General features: G+C 32.8%; 2 protein-coding genes across 4 annotated transcripts in view; both read right to left on the bottom strand.

Moving 5' to 3' along the window:
• Positions 1 to 300: 300 nt before the first annotated feature.
• LOC128239045 (adhesion G protein-coupled receptor L3-like) overlaps positions 301 to 24,263 on the bottom strand; it is a 76,816-nt gene continuing 52,853 nt past the window's right edge. For both annotated transcript variants that reach the window (XM_052955477.1, XM_052955476.1), the window contains one exon: positions 301 to 2,408. In XM_052955477.1, the coding sequence (XP_052811437.1) occupies positions 2,355 to 2,408 (54 nt within the window). In that variant the 3' untranslated portion in view covers positions 301 to 2,354. The remainder of the gene's footprint in view (positions 2,409 to 24,263) is intronic.
• On the bottom strand, positions 6,360 to 23,549 carry LOC128239046 (uncharacterized). Of its 2 annotated transcripts, none has more exons than XM_052955478.1 (18): positions 23,397 to 23,549; positions 20,291 to 20,439; positions 20,018 to 20,190; positions 19,441 to 19,563; positions 13,992 to 14,150; positions 13,630 to 13,722; positions 12,454 to 12,540; positions 12,045 to 12,143; positions 11,682 to 11,770; positions 10,921 to 11,103; positions 10,719 to 10,790; positions 9,717 to 9,825; positions 9,365 to 9,457; positions 8,795 to 8,876; positions 8,439 to 8,535; positions 7,698 to 7,733; positions 6,710 to 6,842; positions 6,360 to 6,463 (listed from the first exon to the last, which is right to left on the bottom strand). In XM_052955478.1, exons 2-17 carry the CDS (start codon positions 20,305 to 20,307, stop codon positions 6,819 to 6,821), a joined length of 1,536 nt encoding a protein of 511 aa, XP_052811438.1. In that variant the 5' UTR covers positions 20,308 to 20,439; positions 23,397 to 23,549; the 3' UTR covers positions 6,360 to 6,463; positions 6,710 to 6,818. The 2 variants fall into 2 exon arrangements, with proteins under 2 accessions (XP_052811438.1, XP_052811439.1); XM_052955479.1 differs by having other exon boundaries at positions 19,516 to 19,563.

Below are 24,263 nucleotides of genomic sequence, written 5' to 3'. Positions count from 1 at the left end.
AACTGACAATATGTCTCTGAACTCCGAACCTTCCGCAGATGATCATATTTCGGAGATACGTTGTAAAGCACTGTAGTTAGTATGCTATATATATACTCATTTTGTGAAGTAGATTTTAATAAAAGTAGTCCGTTCATTGATCAATTTTACAGTGTTTAATTTATATCAAAACGAGTGTTTCTCAGTTTATTCTAAATGTTAGTAGTGAATGTTGCAGATTCCTTCCCGCAAAGTTTCCAGTTACAGGAAGGATATTATCGAAATAAATAGGAGTGAAACAAAAACACTTCGGATCTGGCAGGCAAATAATTCGATTTTATTCTCTACTTCATAATAAAGTAATAATGTTCTATCAACACGAGAAATTGACATTGTGCTTTGTGTCAAACATTCTCTGATGTTAGCAGCGTTGGACATTCCATTACCTGACATTGCTGTAATTGGAGATTTTCCGTGTAAAGGGTGTCGGTGTTTGGTATAAACATACACGATATATTACCAAATATAATTTATATATAAGATAAGCGTTTACTTTAAAATAGTTTGAAAACATGAATGCAAATTTACATGTTGTACTTATTCACATTGATACAATTATATTATTAATGTATTTACTACATGTAAATTCAGGCGAAATAACAAAAATGATAAAAAGTAGCGTATACGTTCAAATAACCATAATTATAAATACTTTTATAAATGCATGTAAAAAACGAAAAACAACAACAGTTATACACAAATAGTAAACACTCTATTAAATACAATGAAACAACTTGATAAAACATATCTGTTTTGCTATTTTTGTGAAGCATCGGGGTTTATCAGTGCAATTTCAATACAAAATAGAATCTTAACGCAACCAACTAATAAATATAAAAACAGATATCTATGCGATGATATTGTAGAAATTCTCACAAAAAATAACAACAAAAACATTTGAAACAGGCCCAATTTTCAACCATACAACAAGTTAAAAACGTTGTTTACATTTTCTGCCTATGATCGAAATTATATATTTTAGATGGACTTAGTACAACGAATGTTTGTAGTATTTCACTATGAGTTTCACTATTTTCGCTTTGTTTTTCCAATTTCTTTCAATTTCAGCAATGAGTAAGTTTTTCAATGTACAGTACAAAAAGTGCATCACTAATTTGAATAATATTAGACTTATAAAAGCATTTACGATTGGATGTAGTTACTTTCCTTTGATTAAATGAATGACATCACTTCAACAGCAACATTATATGAAAATAATGATTTGAGATTACATAAAAAAATATGACAGATATTTTATGTAAAATAAAAAACCTTACTATTGATAACTTTAGTAGTTCGCACATAGCATTTCTCTTGCACTTGTGTGTACCAAGTACAAATTCTGAGCAAACACAAAAACCAATTTTTTTTGTACAATTGGGTTTAAGATGTATCAACATTTAAATCTTCAATCTGTCGTCTTATGAAGCTCGGACATCACTAGGAAATTCACCAAACAAACAATCAAAAACCAAAATCGGACTAACATAATCTACATGTTGTCATCAACGTAGCGTGGTGAGGAATTTCCTCCTCATTGCTTCGACCTTTAAAACTCTAGCTTTCAAACGGCCAGACTGCAAACGCTGCTAAGACAATGGCGGTGATTCAATTCCCCTTAACAAACTTCATCAGGGTAGAAAGATATGTTTAAACCACAGATATTTTGCACTGGTCTTGACTGCAATACTAAGTCAGTTGTCTTCATGCGTCGTGAAACCAAATTGTTTCTATGAACACTCGTGAAATAAAATACGATCTTGCATTAAAATCAACAAATACCTATGTATCCTGACAAAAATATGTAATATTTAGGTGTTGACTAGATACTGACTTGGCGTAAAACGAAACAATAATCCAAATTAAATATGCGATAAGCTATTACATAAAATAAATACTAACATATAAGCATACAACAAAATTGCCTTTATTAAAGCGATTAAGAGTAATTGATAATTACTCGGCGTTAGATTCTATTATTATCGACAATTCTAAAGCGTTTATAAATTAAAAGTATGCACTAATAACCAAGTCAGGTGCATTCAAGACTTGACAGTTCTCTCTAAAATGTTGCATTTAACTAAATTAAATTAAACCTTAAAGAGTGTTGGAAGAAGTTAAAAAAACGTTTTCATATGTGTTCACCTTCAAATATTTGAAGAGAATGTAGATGTATTTTCAATTAAAAGGAAATTCTAATTAAGCTCATATATATGTGAGATTTCTACCAGAGAGGGACCAAATACATATTCTTCCGATCAACTAATTGACAGATTCGACTGTTGGTATGTACTTGTAGTCTGTAAATTCATCAGTTATGCAGTTGATTCGGTGGACATCATGCTTGATTTTGTTACAGCCGAGGATTTCTGGAAACGCACAATAATATTTGATCAACTTATAAATAATTACAACTTATTTGTTTTAACGGCATTCTTGTTAGACGATGATTAAGGTTAAGATATATAATTGCACATATACAGATGCAAGTAAATGTTTTTCCCCATTTTCTTTACACGTTCGATCAACTGGATTAACTGAAATTTGCTTTGATATTGTTAACATATTATTGAAGACAAATTATTTAAATTGCGCTAGTCCACTTTTAAAATATAAAATGTCAACAAATATCCTTTCTCTTAATCGAAATAGAATAGTATGGATTCTTGATTTTTGAAAAAAAAATTATGTTACGAACAATATCGAAATAATGTGTTGTACACTCCATTTAAGCGAACGGAAAATATAAGGATTATAACAATTATTCAGTACCGATTTCATTTCGGTAGCAGTGATCGAAACCTCTGGTGCAAGCCACCTGGCCCGCCTGGCTTTGAACACCTCCCGCACCTTCGACAAAACATAAATTTAACATGGTTTAAACGTGTTATAGACAATGCGATCACCGAACTGTTCATAAGTGTGTTTGTTGGAAATTAACGTTAGAGCAATGCACGTTTATATATTTTTACACGTAGAAGGTGCACATGTAGTCAAAAAACAACAAGTAATTACAAATAAAAGGCGTCTATCTTTGCTTTTTTACGTAAACATTGTTGGATTATTTTAGAAATTGCGACCAAACATACTTTTCTATCCAGAATGCACTGAACTACGAATATAAGAACCCCCTGAAAATAAAGACATAGTTATTTTGATTCATATATGAGCATTTATCGACTGTTGTAATTGTATTGTATAGGTGCATGTGCACTGTGAAAATAATTCTAATTTGTTTCAATTTGATGTAACGTGAGTATGGACATATGAACAATGTTTCGTTCAGCGGAAAACAGCGTATACTTACATAATAGTGTATGTGCCACTGCACTGTGTTGTACGTATACTTGTAAGCTGTTCTATGTGCACAATTTGAGTATTAAACGTGTACATACATTATATTGTCCGTTTACCTGCATACTACTGTCTGTGTACCGCCACAATCTTGTAGATGTACATTAAGGCTGTATGTACACCTGCAGGCTGTTGTACATGTGCATGCAGACAATTGAACGTGTACCTGTAGGCTGTTGAAGATGACAAAGAGGTACTGGAAAACGACAGTATCCCTGTTGACTGCAAACACTCCGAACAGCCACGTGATCCCGAACACTGGCAACAAGACACACACGCTACGTAGCCCGGTCCTGTGACAGATAATAAGACATTATAACCATAGTCTATAATTAATGTTCATACACAAGCAGGTGGAAAACACAAATGATATATACTTTTACTTACATTCTGAAGTATACATGCAGTAAACCTTAAGCATACAATTGGAATTTACTTTGTGTTTAAAAAGAAACATTAAACATATTAGACCATCAAAAGAGCTTGAAAAGCTCACCCATTACATCAAGATTCAAAATATAACATCGGGCAATTATGAAATCGTCTGGAAGTTAACATACACCATTACGGTTAAAATACTATGCCATTTAAGCCTGATATGAATGCTACTCACTCATTATTGTTTCCCCTAAATGAGCAATGCTTTTTAATCAAGTATATGATGACCGCAAAGGGGCGTTAGCGAAAATCCATTATGAACTCTTCAGCAGCTCAATCGAGAAATCGGGACTAGCAAATGTTGAGTCAGTTTAAAGATAATATTTAATCGAAAATCAAAATACAGAATGTTTTAAGTTAGCATGTGTCTACATATACCAATTATATATGCGCATTTTGCACAGCTTCTGAAAATAAGGAAAATCGCTCGTGTACGGTGAATAAGGCAAAGTGTTGTCAACCATTTTTATGTTTGATTGATTGGTTAATTATTGAGTTTGAAATGGCCATAGAAATAGTATTTTAGACGTGTGGAATTCATAAGCGTATGGCAGATATAGAGAAAAGAAACTTTCTTCATCTTGTCAGCATCTCCTCGTTTTGACATAGCGGAAGTCCCAAACAACCTTTTGATGACAGCAACTGTGATTATGGTGTTCGTCTTTAACAGAAAAATACACAAAAACATAAGTAACAAGAATAAAACCAAAAGCACATCCAGTATCAGCAAACATATACCAGCAAAATCACAAATGTGTAAATATTATTCACAACAAGAAAACAATATTTTAGGAACATGTGACTGATGCATGTAAGGATTTTTTCTACTCGTTTCCAGCCTTGTCCATGTACTCATACATTAAAGTGCTTATCAAACTATTTCCGCAACAACAAGAGCTTTGAGAGAGTTGTTTATCACATATAATGTTGTAAGAATTGTTTAGGAAGCAATAAAGATTGTTCTCAAGAATGCATTAAGGAAAACACTTACAAATATGACTACCAATGCCGGTCCAGCAAAAGCCCAGAAAAGTCCCGAATCAATGCTTAGCCAACAACTAGAAACAAGCAAAATTTTAAGTATTCTTGAAACAAAATTCAACCAATTGTAACAAAGAAAAGCATCAGTTATTTATGGGAACTTACAATTTACAAATACGATTGCCCATGCCGGTCCAGCAAAGGCCCAGAAAAGTCCCGTATCAATGATAAGCCAAGAACTAGAACAAAAAAATAACACAAATGCGGCCATCTTGAAACTAAAATCAACCAATTGTAACGAAAAAGAGCTTCAGTTATTTATGGAAACTTACAACTTGTCGTTTCCATAACCTTTCAGTTTAGATGATGCAGCAGAAATGATGACAACGATCAGGGGAATTCCTGAAAATAAACAGCCTCTACATAGTTCAAATAATTATGCTTGCTAACCAAACAAATACATGGTTGGCATCTATTTTCAGCAGTTATGATAAGGATTTTTCAAACATTTAACCAGAACAGGTTCGCGATAATGTATTCTAGGGACTTGATCAAGTTCATTAATTTATGTCGTTTATGGTTATTATCAGTTAAATACAGAACAACTTTATTAGATTCACTAACATTATCGACAGTTTTTGGTCACTCACTTGCATATTCTTATCGAAAGACGGCTTTCTTTTAAATCATATATTTAAACTTGAACCCAGTGCATTACTATTTAAAATCATGGTAATTATTTTTATATCTAAAAGCTTCTTTCTGGGGTTAAAAACCTAAAAAAAATAATGTTTTTCAATAGATTTCCTTTTAGTTAATCATATTGAGTATATAACGACTTTATATTTTACATGTTCAAATACCGTAAGAAATTCCAAGCAATGCATGTAAACCGTCCCTTTTGTCAAGGGGTCTGAGCACCATTTGTGCAATGATACATCCTTCCGATAGCATCAAGAAAAAGGCAGTCAAAAATATGTAGTGGAGCAGAACAGCAATGGACGTGCACAAGGCCTGTTAGTTATATAAACACACAAATGTACAGAACATCATCGAATAGAGTGGTGTCTATAGGTTTTCTGTCATGACATTCTTGAAACTGTGTCCTCAGAATTTGTAGCAAGTGACAAATGCATAACTTTGATGATAATTCATAAATGTAAACATTTCCAGTACGAAAGTATTAAACAGTCTATTTTGAAGATTATTTACACTGGCTATATAAAATAGAAATGCCATCATCTTTCGGATATAATTACATGTTGTGAAGTGCTGTTGACCCCTGCCAGAAACAGGATGTACGCCAGAAGTAGAACCGTACACAGGTTGACAAGCAAAACTGACCTCGTCGAACGTACAGCCCTGGAAAGATTATGATCTCTATTATATATTTTGTGACCAATTTTTCTATAAAGTTAAATGTTATAAGATTTATTGGAAGCATTGTAATTTTATGTTCTTGTCGTCAACCTTTATCATGTACTCAACATTGACTCCTCAATCTGTCAAATCTCTGATATATTATGTATATAAAATATATAATTTACCTCCAGAAGTACAAATAGGTCGTGATTGTGAGAAACAAGCCAATTATTGATACACTGCATCCTACAATTGACAAAACTCCAAGGCGACGATGGTGAACAGTTTCCTAAATAGTCAAGGACTTGTATATATTGATCAGACACTAAATAGGAATTATTTCAGCAAATTTAAATAAAACCAAAACAGAAAAATGAAGCTTTTCTGTGCGTATAAAATGTCTGAAAAATTTATTTGATTATGCAGGTAAAGTTCCGAGTGCTTTATACAGGTCTTACTGGTTGTTAAATGTATACACGTACAATGCATTTGAGTAATTAGCACTTTAAAAAGGGAAAAGGAATTATATCACGACCGTTTCAGAGGTACTGGCGGGGCTCATAAGAACAGCAAAGTTTGTGAGGTGGTCACACTGGCAGGACACGGTCCCCTTTTCTCTGTCAAATTGTTCCAAACTGCATCCATCAGTAGACCAAAGGCTTTTCCCGCTACAAAAGAGACAAAACAGTAAGGTTGTATGACAAAATGACTTAAGCCAGGATAACAACTTGATTCAAATGTTTATTCAAAGATCTTGATTTAGGAACAATTAAGCGGGAATCGCCAAATTTAATAACGTTTGAAAACTCTTTTCCTCAGCTAGCTTTTTAAGGTACCGTTTTTGTAAGGGCTAATCGTATATAATTGCAGTAAATCGTATGTGTATGTATGTGTGTGAGTGTGTGTGTGTGTTTGTGTGTGTGTGTGTGTGTGTGTGCGTGCGTGCGTGCGTGAGTTCGTGCGTGCGTGCGTGTGTGTGTGTCAAATATCTCAGACCATTAATCAAGAATTGTAGTTTCTTAGAGATGTGTATCACATAAAATGATATAAATAAAACAAGATTACTTAAATTTACTTCCACCCTAAAAATATGCAAATAATTATTTTTAATAAAATAGTCAAATGGGCACAAAACATAAATATGTTTGATAATGTAGAGCATTTGGTCACCTTTCATCAATCCTATTCTGTAATAGTTTTAAGTTTAAGTGCGTTTAAAACTAAACTTTTTTCTGCACTCACAATTAGCATGAACGTGTACAAACTAGCGCCTAGAATGATCTTACTAACGTTTTCATATACATATTTTGTATAAAATCCATTCATAATAATTCAGCATATTGAGCAAACTATATGTTCTATCAAATTGCTCCCATTATAAAAATATTTATTTCTTATTAAATTTGTCCTTAAAACATTCAGTTTTTGTATCTGATTATAAAACCCTTTGATGTGATGTATACATTTTATACTATCAAAAACAATCGTCGAATTTATGGATCCACAAATATGTAAGGATATACCGTCGATCTGTTTCCCAGAAGGAACAGGACGGATCTCTGAAATAAGACAAATACCGAAGATATACAAGTAATTTCACGCATAAAATTGTATCGATCATAACTTTATAAACGTGCATTTATATCATTAAACGAGACACACTTAAGGTCACAAGTAATCAAACACTTACACAAATAAAAAATATTATTATAAGAATATGTTAACCACCATAGCATGGTCATTGAAAGCTAATACGACAATGAAAACTACAGGGACACTTCCAGTAGTATTAAAGTAAACCCCCTGTTGAACGGCATACGGCTTAGGCCAAAGAGACACGGGAAATAGTTAAGAACGTAAAAACAACATAAACTGACCAAACATGCATAAAAAGCTGTATCAATAATTGTTAGGGTTACCGCCGTTCAACTGTCAGTGAAACATGAGTTCACTTGACCCGATTTTGCTGGGGGAACTCTCCCAACATTTATCAATACTTTCCAAATTCTCATCCGAGCAGCATCAACTTCCCGACAATGAATAATATAGTTAAACAATAGTATATGTCACATAAAGTGATAACGCAACTACAAAGACTTAACAACTAAGTTAAAAGGGGCATAGCTATATAATTATTGACAGACGCAAAGATGTTAAAAAGTCAACTTACACCTGAAAAAACACAAAACATAAGAAAGTAACGGACAAAGACTACACAAATATGAAAAATCGAATGTTAGATATATATTCAAACAGTTACATACATCAAATACATGGAAGCTTATCCTGACGTTCTCAGTCTTGTTTTGATGTCCGTGAAAACTAAAGGACAAGACCGGACCGTTTATTGAACTGTCTGACCTGGAATTCGGAACAACCAAGAACTTTTAATACTGCGATTGATAATATAGTCTAAGTCATGCAGGTAAATTGCTAACGTTGAGCTGTTTCGAACGAAGCCAGCTCAATTTCGTAGGTGTACACATTTTATTTTTATAAACAACATATTCTAAAAGTAGCTACGTATGTGTATAACTCAATGCTAAATACCGTTTCCATTGACTTCATCGATAAGTACATTATGCGTACAGAACGTTTATGGAAAGGAAATGATACGTACGAGTCGATATCGTTCGAAGTGGTAGGCAACATTCCCGACATGTTTTTAAACAAGCCGCCGCTAAATACTTTTTTACCTTTTTCTGTGTAACAAAAATATATTTTTCAGAACTTTAACATTTGCAACGATATTCCCCCCAAACAATCGGGCTGGACTGTCTAAACTTAACAAGATAAAACATCAGAATCGATATATTTAAAGAAAAACAAAGTTCGTTCGATATAACATAATATATTATAATTTGACAATTTTCTGATATATCCGAGTTGCAATTAAGTTACGATCTTTGGCCGATAACTCTTATCAAAATGAACGATACGTCCTTAAGACAACAGTGTTTCGTTTTGATATAAAAATAATGTAAGAACATGTAATCAAATGTTCATTCCCTCAAATGAATAACAATAAATCTTTACCAAAGAAATAAACCTTTCTAAAATAAAATTTAAAATTAATTTCTATTCTACAGACATTGTTGTTTTAGCAGTTTTATGTCTTACTTTTAACTATGTGTACAAAATGAATTAGGCCCTTGTTTCTAATCATGAACCAATTACTAAAGATGGTTACCTTGCCCACAGCCGACGACGATCTGATCAGTCGTAACAGCAGCAGACGGAAAACTAATGTTAACACATTTCTCAACATGCCCTATTTCTATAACTAAAATTATCGAGATATGATATAATATGGTTTAACAAGCAAAACAGATATGTTTAATATAACAGAACTAAGGAAACCACTCTTACACTAGTTCTGATTGGATATTAAGAAACATTATAACGAGCATTCTATTTTTTATGATATATTCTTTTTGATATTTTACCGTTTCTGATCCATTATTTTGATTTTGTTAACAACAAAAATGTCTATGTTTTATTTAATAATTACACAATTCCTAAATCCTAAACAAACAATTTACACATGTTTGGTTTGTCGAACGTCTTGTTCCAATCTCCGTTGGACGTGTTCACAACTTTCGTTATAAACCGGTCGATTGTGTTTATTACTGCGTCGGCACCAACTCCCTTCTGTTATTCAGAAAAATATGAAACACTAACCTTCATTAATATTTGCAAAAAATGGCTATATATCAGTCAAGCGGTTTATGTTTTATCATCCAAACTTCACGTCTCTTAGAGAATGATAATTACTTAAGGTAATGTGCGTCTCAGAAATAGATAACGTCTTTCGTCGTATAAAATTGCAAATATATATAATATATATATTATAATATATATATTAATTATGCTTAACACATTTGGCAAGTCAGTTAGTATCGCATCCAGCTAATACACCGATCGCCATTGGTTCCAGCCCCACACGAAGCGAAATCTTTCTTTACAGTATTACTCTATACATTTTTGTGATCTATATATTCAGTTATTCAGTTATTTAAAATAATGTGATTATATTATATTTCGACCATTTTTGACAGCAATTGTGTTTTTTTTTATATAAAACCCAAGTTTCAGTCATGCTTTTGAATGTCTTATTTGTAAAAGTAAATCTCCAAGTAATGATGTACCAGCTTTATACATTCTGAAATTGAAACGGATATTTCAATGTGATTAACACTCAGCACATCGTAAATATTTTTAAAATTACCCTAGCCTAGCAAAACATTTATGATTCCTTCAAAATCATATGTATAATCTCTGAAGTTTTAATATCTCCCGCAGCTAGATTTCTGAGCAGAAGGTTACCTTTAATACAGTCCAAAGGTAGCTTGTGGAAATTGTCATTATTGTTTTTGAGTAAATCAAGCGATTAGTGAACATTAATGTGTAACTTTATATAAATGACATTATCGTGATACAAAGAAATTTGAAGAATAAAGAAATCGTGTTTGTACTATTGCATTAAATCTGTGTAAAAATATCATTTCCCAGATACATTTTTAACATAAAGAAAACATACATACGTCATTAATTAAACTTGTCCATGACGATGTCGAATTTCCATTTAGTAAATTATTCGCAACTTCGAAGAAACTCTGAAAAAAGAGCAAATCTTATATATGATATCTTAATCGAAAACGGCACAACCACAAAAAATATAATTGTTACGAGGTAGTTTTGAAGTTTATGTTAGTTTATATTTCACTAAAAATGAAAAGCACATACGTCGGTGTCTTTTTCGATTGTAGCAGAATTGATTTCGATGTCTTCAATGACTTTATCAAGGATCTGGTTAACATTCTGTAGATCGCCCGCTGTTGGCAAATTCTCGTTAGCAGTTGTCAAGCTATTCGTTTCCTGCTTTAACTTCGACAAAGCCTCTGTAGAATTGAGGGAGCCATTAAACACCTACAAATTTAAAAGTATAGTAGGCATAAATACAATAAATCACAAGTCACAGCACAATAAGCTTATTTGAAATATTTATTTGTTTTGTTTAAATGAAGTGGAATGCGGCGTTCCGTTTCTATCAGAATGATAAATGCCAATGATTACCTCCTTGTCATGCACCATTAAAAATCAGATGACAATATATATGCTTTAAAGCATATCAAACTACCAACTATGCCACATAAATCCATATTGCATGCATTTATGTGTATTTTATTTGATATTTAAAAATGCTTTGTACCCTGCCCATATGGTCAAGAACATCGCATTTTGATTAGTACATCGAAGTTTCTTTTCGGTACACTGCTTTTATTATGTTAATGTATTTTTTAATTTAAATTTGAATTTGAATTTGAATTTGTATTTTTCGAAGTGTAAACATAAACTTCATCCGTGCCCATCTTATTGAAATGTATTGCCTTGACACTTTATAATATGTTTCAATAACAAAATTTGGTCTTTAAATTGTTTTGATGAGTTTATATGAACATTAAGATATATATATCTAAATACTGCAAATTAATAGTCCTATGTACCTGAGAATATAATTCCTGTATCGCCTGCCTTGTGCAATTGTTAACGGGGTTCAGATATTTGCCATTTTGACAACGACGATAAACTTCGCCTAAAATACAAATAAAAGTATTCTTATTGTTATGTTTAAGTATAAACATATAAGATGTTCATATATGCATGCGATACTCTTTGAACAATAATTGTTTTCTAATTGAAATTGCCTTTAAAAACTCAAGAAAATGGTCATTTAACGGTTAGAGACCAACCGATGTCTTTCAATAAATTCATCAGAATGGATACGTTTCAACCAATGGAACAGCATAGAGAGTTTATAGCCGATTGCAACTTAAAGTAATGCCCATTCCTAATTCCAGTATTTGTACCTTGGTATCCTACAGGGCATCTTTGTCGAGATATTTGCCCATCAAGAGCTTTTGACCATTCCACGCCTTTTTCTGTGACTGCAGTGCATGTGATTGGCCCTGAATAGATCGTTTAGAGATGCTGTTTAAAAGTATATTATAATTAATTGATGACAATGGCAAATAAAAATGTCTTAAAAATCAGTGGATACATTTTTTCCCACAAAAAAGAATTATATGCAATAATTTTGTTGTCATAAATTTTATACAAAATAAAATAAAAAAATCACAGCCATAATTCATTTGTATACAACAAATGATGCTAAAATGCCGGTTTTGTTTAAACATGATGTCGGTTTTTGATTTTCCAAACAAATATCGGCAAAAAATATCAATGGACAGTTTGAGCGTACACAAACGCTAACCTAACCTGTTTCAGTGTCCGTTGTGTCCGTGGTAATGTGTTCATGAGCACTTGTAACTTTCACTGAACTTTTGTCTTCTTCTTTGTGGTTACCTTCGAATTGAAAAAGACAAAGTAAGTTGATTGCTTGCATTGTTTAAAAACATCCATTGTTTCTCTGTGTCTCTCAAATGTCATTGACATGAAGGCAACACTAATGAACAAATAAAAAGAAAATCAAAATAAAACAGAGAAGTTTATTGTCAAACAACAATTCTGATATGTAAACATCGTCCTCATGTTTATCAAACATGTGTTCAAGTTTTCAACGCGGCTCTAAATTAAGCATGATGGCAAGTAAGTACCTTCATAAATGCAAGTGACATTATCCCATGTAACCTCATCAAGAAATTAATGAAATTAATAACGGGTCTCCGGAATTATCAACATCGTCGTTTTCATCTTGCCGAATTACGACTGATATCGCTGTTTTTACAATTAGGCCCTTTTAATATATGCATATGCGTCGTTTAGTTTCCTTATTCTTGGACAATTCATCATATCTATCAAATGTGACAAGTTAAGAGAATATTGTAATGGAAGAAGGGTGTACGATTAAACGTTATACCCATAAAATAAAGCTTTATTTGTTCCAGAAAAATTGAGGTTATAATCGATACCCCTTCCATGAATTGTATGTGATCTACGAAAGGTGTTTCAAATGATATGTTATTAAACCAAGATAATTGGATACTCATACAACTGCATTTTTTCTTGCTTATTAAAACTAGTTTAAAATTTTGCGAATGTTTAGAACGTTTTATCTTTTTTGGAACAGTTTTTAAACATATACATATAATCGAAAATAAATAACAAACATTAGAAAAGACCTAGATAATAAAATGTCGATAAAATGACATTAGCCCATTAGGGTGAATTTCAGACCGAATGGCTCATATTTCAATACACATTTAATCCATAATGTTACCTTTTAATAGTAATATTGAGTAATGGGATAAACTATTACTCATTTCATCTTCACCATTTTACTTGTTCAACTCTTTACCTGATTTTACAGAATATATACATGTTGAAAGTGATATCAGTCAAGAAGTTTGGAATGAAAGTTAGCTGAAATGGTAAAATATTTACTACCAACAAACATAACAGCACATACCCATCAACATTATTAAACAAATGTACCTGGTGACGTTGTCTCCACAGTTGATATATAACCTTCATAATAATGATAATAATACTCGTCGACTCCATCTTGCTCAATTGGGTCTGATAATCCTGTATTGATAAATAAGCTCCTGTTCACAAATATATATGCTTGGTTTAGTTTCCTATATCGTGGACAAATAATGAGTCTTACAATATAAAATGTGACATTTTAGGAAAATGCTGTGAATGCTATGGAGGTTGTAAGATATGAATTTAAAGCCATAAAGAATATGTAAAACGAAATAATACGATATGTAACCATCGTCATTATTGATTATTTAAACATGTGTGCAGGTATTTAACGGGGCTCTTAATTAAATATGATGATAAGGAAGTACCTTCATAAATGCAAGTGACATTATCCCAGGTACCTTCATCAAGACAGTCGATTACCATAGAACTAGCGACAAACCCTTTGTCACAAATAACCACTGCATATTCCACACAGCCTACGTAGGTACCATTAGTAACATATAAGTGTATGCCACCGTCACAACCTGGGAACATATGGAAATTACAGTTCTTGTTAAAATAGTTTTAATTGAAAGGTAACTTAATTTAACACTATTCTCTGTTCCAATAATCATACTCAGCAACATGTTAAGGTACCTTGCATCTAAAAAATCTAACTGTTGGAGAAATGTTGAAACTTTGATTACTGTATTTCAAGCATTTTGTTGCTAGACAAATTTTCTTTTTTTTTTGAAATTAAAGACCCTTGTCTTTTGGCCACTCACTTTCAAGTTTCTCTTTGACAGTTAGCTCACCTCTAAAAATTAGTAGTGTGACTAACATGAGTCAGAGCATATTCTTAAACATGTCCTAAATGGCAAACTGATAAAAATGAGATGTTTTGTAACAATATTAATCAAGAAATGTTCTTATACAAATGGTGGAATCAATGAATTCTCAAACACGAAAAGAATGATTAAATGTAGTAGTTGACGAAATCAGTAGCTCATTTATTACTAGTTCTAAACAAGTGTTTACACAAGCCCACTATAACGTCATTAATAATAATAATAATAATAATAATAATAATAATAATAATAATAATAATAATAATAATAGTAAACCCTGGTTTGGGCCGGAATGTTATGGAACCAGATATATATATAATTTGGCTAAATCAAAATAAAAAGGAAGCCGGTCTTTACGCAATAAACTATCCTTAAGAAATGCTAGTCACGCTTATAAAACACGATCAATAAACTTATAAGCAAGCACAAAGAAATAACAACGCGTAAACTTTGTAATTTAAAAACCCACCAACCCAAAGAGTACTGGTCGTATCTTAGCAGTGTAAATAGAAAATATCGCAGTGCTCTACCTCCCCTTATCAGATATGTGTAACCATTTCAATAATCTGAATGATCGAAGCCATCAAGAAGTTTTCGACTGTTCCAAGGTGGTTCTATCAATCCTTTATAAACATACCTAGTCTTTTATATATATAGTATGTATGCATTGTGCTGTGGAGTTTTGTACTGTTCTTCTTAAATGTTTCTTGTTTGTATTTGTTTTTGTGTTCTATGTCTTTGGCGTTTACCAAGTGCCATTACCCAATCATTTCCCAGATCATGGGCAACATGGGCCATAATTCCTATATATAAAAAGGAAGATACATCTGATCCTAATAATTACCGCGGTATCACGCTCCTAAGCTGTTTTGCTAAATTAATTACAGTTATACTAAATGACCGACTTAAAATGTGGGCTAAAGAGCAAGATATTCTGACTGATGCTCAATTTGGTTTTAAAAGCAAGTACAGTACGGTTGATCCGGGTTTTATACTCAACTCAATTATACAAAGGCAATTAGGAAAGAAGAAGAAATTGTATTGCTGTTTCGTTGACTTCCGTAAGGCATATGATTGCATTGATAGGGGGCGTCTCTGGTATAAGTTAATCAAACTTGGTATTGATGGAAAGTTTTTGTCCCTGTTGCGTTCGATGTATAACGAGGTGAAAATGTGCATAAAATACTTGGGGTCATTGTCTGATTTCTTTGAAAGTAACACTGGCTCGTTTCAAGGGAAAATAAAACCTCCCCGATTTGCTTCTCTCTCTCTTCCTCAATGATATCGAATTTCATTTACAACAAAGCTTAAATGCAGGTCTCACAATTAATTAGATCTCAATATATTTATTGCTGTTTGCAGATGACGCAGCTATTCTGTCAGAGACGAGGGAGGGGTTACAGGGATCTTTGAATAATTTAAGTACTTACTGTAACAAATGGAATTTGACGGTCAATGTGGAAAACACTAAGATAACGGTGTTTAGAAAAGGGGGGCGTGCAGGAAAAACTGATAAGTGGACTTATAATGATCAGGCTGTTGATATTGTCAATTCATTTAACTACCTCTGTATTGTATTTTCCAGTGGTGGATCTTTTCTGCAGGCATTGCACACTGGCGGGCAAGGCATTGCACTCTATGAATGCACTTAAGGCTCTGCTCAAGCATAACCGGGTCCCTATTGATATTACGTTTAATCTATTTGATGCATTTGTTTTGTCTATATTAAACTATAATTGCGAAGTATTGGGCTATATCCAGACGGAGGTGATTGAAAGGGTACATAGAACATTTTGCAAGTGGTGTCTCAACGTCAAACGCTCTACAAAGACCTTGTCACTTTATGGAGAGCTAGGCAGATTTCCATTATATATTTAGCGACATATTCGTATTATTAAGTATTTTCTTAAGTTATACAATGAGAAACAAGAGAACTATATTCTTATGGCAATTATTACAGAGCAATACCGGGAACTTTATGTTAACCCCCAAAGTCTAAACTGGGTAAAATACAGAGTAAAAACTATCCTTCAGTCATCCGGGTTTGCGGATGTATGGCAATTTCCAGAGTCTGTTAATGTATGGGAATTTGTCCCCATGCTCAGAGACAGATTACTAGTTATGTATATAACCGGCTGGCGCGATACCATGGAAACACATTCATCCTTGTATTTGTTTAAGGAAATTAAAGAAACGTTTAAGATATCAACTTACATTGTTTTACTGGAAAATCTTAAATATAGAAATATTTTAGCGAAGCTCCGATTATCCGCCCATAATCTAAACACTGAACTTGGGAGACATAACAATATTCATAGACAAGATAGGAACAGCACATTTTGTAATTTAAACGATATTGAAGATGAATTTTATTTTGTATTAGTTTGTCCACTGTATAATGTTATAAGGCAGAATTATGTTTCTAGATATTATGTCAGACATCCTAGTATGGTAAAATTTATATTATTACTCAATTCTGACAATAAGTCTATGTTAGTAAGTTTAGCTATTTTTTGTACCAAAGCTTTTAAAAAGAAACTTGAATGTATAAATCACCCCTAAAGAAATCCTTAAATTCACTACTGCTAAATTAGTATTCTTAAGTTGTTGTTTTTTGTTTTTGTTTTTTCTCGCGGTATTGTATAACATGATTGTATATAGGAGAATGAAAATTATTCATTTTGTTCTTTCATGCATGCAATATTTATTTAATATGTGTATTTATTTTTTGTGTTTATAACGATGAGCTATGTATGCTTAAGTTGAATAAACATTCGGTTCTAATCTGTTCTGTTCATTAAACCGGGTTTTTGTCTAAACTTTTTGCTACTGAGCTTGTTTCTGTAGTTTTTAGACTATCTGCGCATGCGCGCAGGTAGTCTTAACACCGCAAAATCCAAAGAACTACTTTTTCATGTCGTTTTCACCCATTTTTTGTCTCAATGCGCTCTATGTTTAGAGGAATGACGACGAAATCATAAAAAATAGATTAGTTGTATTGCGGTCCGAGTATGAGTTCTTGCTTGTTCGGCTATTTCTGCGCTGTATTTCTGTATCCCGGCGTTTTATTTTTAGCAGGATATAACTATTTTTAGATCGTTAAATTTATCAGATTAATGTGGGTCAAAATAATGGAGGCTCTGGAAGGAAAGTAATATAATGATATTCACTCTGTGTTTAGCTCAAGATGTTCTAGAAATTACCGACCGCAAGTGTCCCATCGCCTGCAGGGTTTGTTATTTTAACCTGGTGTGACTCTGAAGCACGCTTATTTCAGGTTTCGCGTTGCTAATGCTTCAAATACCATGATTTGTCTGCTATACAATTACAAAATACTATTCATTCTATAATTTTTAGGCGTATACCTTTGTAATAAGATGTTTTCATTTTTTGCGTAATAGCTTCGTTCTGGTGTATTCTTCGCTTAGTTTTGGACATAAGGCTTTCAAATTATTCTAACACACATGCTCTGATACGACAGTGAGTTATGCATACGTTTGATGAAGCAAAGTAGTTCGGATTTTACCTGTAAAACATCTAAAGAGTGCGAAGCATTCATAACAGCACTAGTATTATTTCTACACAGATACTTACAAAAGACATAAATAACATTTATTTATCAATAAACTTGAAAAAGCACGATCATATTCCCATTCTTAGAACAAACAATTTCCGACAATCTAAAAATAATTTCAACTACATTAACTGGCCGAATTTCTAAAAATAGTTCTTCATACATTAACTGACCACATGTTTGTCCTCACCGCGTGAAAACGACCATCTGATAAGCTCTGAATTTTAAAAGGAATTATTTCTAAAGTTGCTCGTAAAAATAAAATCATTTTCCTTAAACAATTAAAACGTGTATGTTCATAAAACTTGCCTTACGTATGATATCTAATCAAAGCAACGAAAACCTTTAGAAGCGATTGAAAGGGGCATGCATTGTAGCTTTAAATACATGGGGATACGTCGACTGAAGTGATACGCTGTGCATTTTAAATGGAACTATTGCTGAAGTTGTTTGTAAAAAAATGATTTACCTTAAACAAAACGTGTATGCTCATAAAAGGTAATGATATATATGATGAATTGTATTTTCCTATTGTATGATATCTAATCAAAGCAACAAAAATATTTTGGAAACTATTGAAAGGGGCGTGCATTGTAACATTAAATACATGGGGAAGGGGGATTAAGACGATTGAAGTGACATTTACATAAAGAAAATGACACAAGACGCCATAAAATATATATAGATATGTTTGTTTCCTCGCCCAGTGTGGGCACAAGCGCTCTTGGCTCTCGGCACATAATTCACTTTTATCTATGTGCCCTTCACCCATAGTTCAAATAAAATTTGCAACTCTCACATATTTGCCCGCAGATAGTCTTTCAGCGCCTTGCGCTTTGATTCACATCAGTATTGTAAGCAGCTTCTTACCTTCTAGACACAAACAAGGTAACCTCGTACAATGATATCGTTTTAGTACCAACCTTCCTAAAGTAGGAAAATATGTAACCTTTTACAATGCTAACATTTTATGAGTGGCACTCTACGTATGGTACGAAAAATGACTAGCTACTACAATAATATCTCTTTCAGAGCACCGCCCTACCTTAAGTCAGAAAAATGGTTACCTACTTCAAAAGTATCGAGTAGCCCCTATCGCATTTTAGATCATATTTCATTATGGATTTATATCTTGCTGAAACCCGTAACAGTCACAGTTTTAAAACAGTATCTCCTTAAAAAAATAAACTTTAAATAAACCATCGCAACATATAACTATGAGACGAATAAAATTAGTGCTTTGGTGAGTTATATGCCACACGCGAAAACTACTAATTTTGGTGTTCACCTGATAAAATAAAAGTTATACTCCACTGAAACAAAATGACATCCTTCTTTAATATTCTTATTTCCTTATTTTCATTATTGAATTATTTTGTGAATTAAACAGTATAATGTATGTACAATGCTAACCTGTTACCATCAACATCTCAATGTTACATTTCGGGTTGCCTAAAAGACATGATAACTGCTGCCGAAATCTAGTACCTTTCACACCAACATAATCTCTCCAGTCAATTTCACCACAGATGGCATCTTAAAAATATAGATGTATATGTTATGTATATAAATATCCATCCATATATATATATATCCTGTTATTTGTTAACAAATGTGTAGGTAAAACGCGTTTCCTTTGAAACGATTCTTCATCAAGCGTTTTTGAAACGTGCTAACCACATGAGCTTACAAAATATATTCAGACAACGTAGGGTAGTATTGCTGCATGACGCTTTATTCTTGCGAACTATGAGTTATCTAAGACCAATAAATGTGACAGGAACAAATCATAAATGCAGATATTTATACTTCTAAAATTATATTTTAGCTCTTGCTTTGAGGCAATACCTTAAGTTCAATTGCATCAAACGATAGCAAACTGCCTTTTAACAAATTAAACGCACGAGCCAGGAACATATTGGTATTTAGATTACTTTAGTATTTTGTGAAGTGTAAAGAAGTCATGAAAATCACCGACAAAGAGAATCACCTGAAGAACACATAATTCCGACATCTTCATAGTGTTCGCAGTTGTGACTCCCCCATCCACCATGTGTACAGTCTTCAATGTTTGACTCATATCCAAGGCAACGAACATCGTCTAGCCATATCGTACCATTGCCTTTCCCATAAAATCCTCCCGGTATTACAATAGCATCCGTTCTACAAATAATAAACAATTATACATGTCCGTAAGTATAAACAGTTTAAATAGTTACACTAAAGAAATAAAGTATTTAATCGATGAATTAAAATTTCTTACACATTAAAGTTCAGCATTCTACACACAACCGATGCGTCATTTGTGTCAAAGTAGTCATCACATGTTGTTCCCCAGCTTCCATTTACGTACACTTCAACACGACCTTCGTTGATTTGTGGGGCCGTCAACCAGCCGCACCTTTGTTTCACCTGAAGGTATGAATAAAAAATGAAAGTTCATTATCAGCAATATAATAATAATTACATGAACGAACTCACCGCCACATGGAATAAAGTTAAATTATATAAACTATTATCAGTGTCTTTTTACGTTCCGATTCGTAATATTTTTCGTACTTGACCTGTTTAAGTTCTCATGATTGTATCGTTATCTGAAATAAATACTTGTTTACCAAAACAGGTTGCAAAGGATGTATGTCTAACACATACAACTATTCCATGAGCTGAATGAACGAAATTAAAATTAAAATTGTGTTTACTTTTAGCTTTTAACTTCTAAAATGCCCTTAAAGTGAAAAGATCTGATTTGGCCTATGTAACGTTGCAACTACTTTTCATATAGTTGTTTCATTTTAGTCATATCAGACAGCACAAACCCCAGCCCTAACTGCATAATGAAGCATGCTTCTTTTAGTGGCATATTGATGATAAGAAAAACGAACCCGTCGCGGTGTTTTACCGGCTTCTACACAATATATAAATATATATATATATATATATATATATATATATATATATATATATATATATATATATATATATATATATATATATATATATATATATATATATATATTTCTCATGAAAGCGAATACAAATGATACCACAGTATTAAGTATAACATAAATGGTTTGGAAGAAATGTAGCTGATATTCCAACATATTTACCTTTAACAATTATAATAACCATACAAACATACAGGAACAGCATTATTTAGTGAATGAACCTGATAACACTATTTCTTAAATTAATAATGACTATACGAAATGATCAACATCGTCGTTTTCATCTTGCCGAATTGCGACTGATATAGCTGTATTCACGATTAGGCTCTTTGTTTATACGCATATCTTTCGTTTAGTTTCCTTAGTCTTGGACAATTTATGAATCTAACAGCGAGATCAAATGTGAAAGGTTAAGAGAATATTGTTATGGAAGAAGGGTGTGCGATTAAGCGTTATACCAATACAATAAAGCTTTATTTGTTCCAGCAAATTTGAGGTTATAATCGATACCCCTGCCATGAAATGAATGTGATCTACGAAAGGTGTTTCAAATGTTTTGTTATTAAACCAAGATAATTAGATACGCATTCAATTGTTTCTTATTAAACTCGTTTTAAAAAATGTTCTTCGTTTTAGCATTTTATCGTGTTGTTTAAAATGTTATAAAAACATATTTAAAAAACAATAAACAAACATTAGAAAAACGACCGAGATAATAAAATGTCGATAAAAAATGACATAAGCCATAAGGTTGAGGTTCATACCGAATGGCTAATATTTTAGTACACATTTAAACCTACATGTTGTGTTTAAATAGTTATATTGAGTCATAGGATACACTGTAACGCATTTCCTCTTTAGTAGAAACATAGGTGACAATATGAAAAAAAACTAAACATGTGTGGCAATTCTATACCTGCTTTTACACAATATATGCATGTTGAAAGCGATATCAGTCATGAGCATTATAACACAGTTATATTACGTGAACTCCTTGAAAGGAAAATGTACTGAAATGGTAAAATATTTACTACCAACAAACATAACAACATACAAAACAGCAATATTATTTAAAAAATGTACCTGAAAACGCTGGCTCTACAGTTGATGTAGAATCTCCCCAATAATAATAAACATCGTCATCTCGATCTTGCGCTATTGCGCTTGATACCCACGTTGTCATAAATTTTATGGATCTGACATCAGTATAAAATGTGACTTTTTTAAAAATGTTGTCAGTGTAAAAGATTGGGCGATATCTCTTTAACACCTTTCGAAAAAGACATTTAATTCTTAAAACAAAATACTGGGTATAATCGATACACCTTCCATGAATAGTATGTGATTGCCGAAGGATGTTTCATATGAAATGTAATCAAACCTAGATAAGTTGGATACTCAAACAATTGCAAATTTAGATTACCAAAAGTGTCATCGTATAACACATTTTCGTGAGTGAAACAACGACAGGAATGAACTCACTTTTCAGTCAAAAGCATAATGACGCAATTATTATATAATACCCATATATGCCGAGTCAAACATTGTAAACAAACAGAGATAAATATTTAATTCATAAAACTGACATCGACTGTCATTTTAAGACAGTTGCTGAACCTGCGCCGTATAGGTTCACTGAGCTTTACATTTCACCGGACGACATTTCACCGGACGTATAAAATACAAACAATTACGACATACGTAATTTGATCAGCATGAATTAGTTTATAGCGAAATTTTCATTATGTACTTTGTAACAGCATTTTGGTTTTTCAGTTCTGTAGCACAATCGTGACGTTGCAATTGCCATTCCGTTTTGAATTAATATCAATTACGTAGTATGTTTGAAGTCAGATTATGAATATTAAAACTCACAAATACTTGACATATTGTATGAATGTAATGGAAATGAAGCTTTCCTTATCAAAATGTTAGTATGCTGCATATGTTACACCTAAAGCAAGTGCAGAGGTTTAGTGTTAACACACACTTAAGTGCCAATCCAGGGGTCGCAGGTTAGATTCCCCGCCGCACCACTAAACAAACATTTATCGACGTTAAATGGGGGTCCCGTATAACAGTGCTATACATTAGTGCACGTTATTAAAGCATCAGCGTAGCTCTAACTGGGGCTACATTCTGTCTGAGCAATACGTTCCAAAACTTTAAATGACTTAGAAACTTATTGGAGCACTCGCCGCATGGGCACGGGCCAAGTGCTAGTATAATTAAGCTCACACGCACACGCACACGCACACGCACACACACACACACACACACACACTGCAGTGCAAGGTCAAACACATAACTGGTTAACATCCACCATATAGCCTTACGACTGTTAACAAACACATTTAAACTTTAAAAGAGGTTAAGCGATATTTATATATAAAAACTGTAAACAATTTTTAAAGGTCTTACCACTAATTGAAGATGTAATCAAAAAGTCCGTTATTACGAAAACCATAATTATGCTCGTCAAACACATTTTCATGAATACAACATTGACAGGAATGGAATCACCTTTCCATAAAATTTGTTTGGTAGCAGTTTTAACGAGTATCAATAAGGAAATTCTTCAGAGTAAATTAGTTTCCTTATTTCTTTGATTTTACATAAACATATTATGTTAAGTGAGAGAGCTTGAAAAGACAAGGGGAATGCTAGAGCAAACCACAATACATATTTAAACCGTAAGCTTGACAGTTTTGTGAAAATTAAACGTTTGGGATTTTTTATTTGAATCAAACGGCTTCAAAAATGTGTTCTTAAAATTGCAAATCACATTGTACTTATAGGGACTCGCTAATGTTTTTGAACCAAAAATGAATTTTCCCGGTTATGCATTTAAAACACTTGTCACTTTAAGCTTTGCTATCGAAAAGAAAAAACCGGCGCCATAACCAATAGAACAATGGTTAATTCTTTGACCTTTTAATAGGACATTGATAGCATCACATGATTATGTCAATCAACCATTCACGGTCACAAGGAATCGCTGAAACCAATTAGTAACGCTATTGATAATTGTGGTCTTCAAAGGCGATATTTGAGCAAATATCAACATATTGTAAAGGGTTCCAGCTGTCAATATCTTAGATGTAACCCTCCTTATAACTTGCCATGCATAATTTCCTTAAAGAGGTGCATTTTATGAACGAGTCCCTTTAATGATAAAAATTGCAAATCTAATACAAAGGTAAATAACGAACAGGCCACATCATTGTAATTATAAAAAATGGAGTTACAATAGCAATGTTTACAACGCAGCAATACCTTGGATTTCAT

Source organism: Mya arenaria, chromosome 6, assembly GCF_026914265.1.
Source record: "Mya arenaria isolate MELC-2E11 chromosome 6, ASM2691426v1".
In the NCBI taxonomy this organism is placed as follows: Eukaryota; Metazoa; Mollusca; class Bivalvia; order Myida; family Myidae; genus Mya; species Mya arenaria.
Note: the sequence above shows the minus strand (reverse complement) of the source record. Positions and strands in the feature narration are given on the sequence as shown.

Bases quoted from the DNA above. Each gene is read 5' to 3' on its own strand.
- LOC128239046 (XM_052955478.1), bottom strand. The intron at 9,458-9,716 runs GTAAATTGTTTG...CGATAATTTTAG, and splicing joins GTTCGACAAACCAAACATGT to TTATAGAAATAGGGCATGTT. The intron at 7,734-8,438 runs GTATGTAACTGT...GTCTTATTTCAG, and splicing joins TAAGCTTCCATGTATTTGAT to AGATCCGTCCTGTTCCTTCT.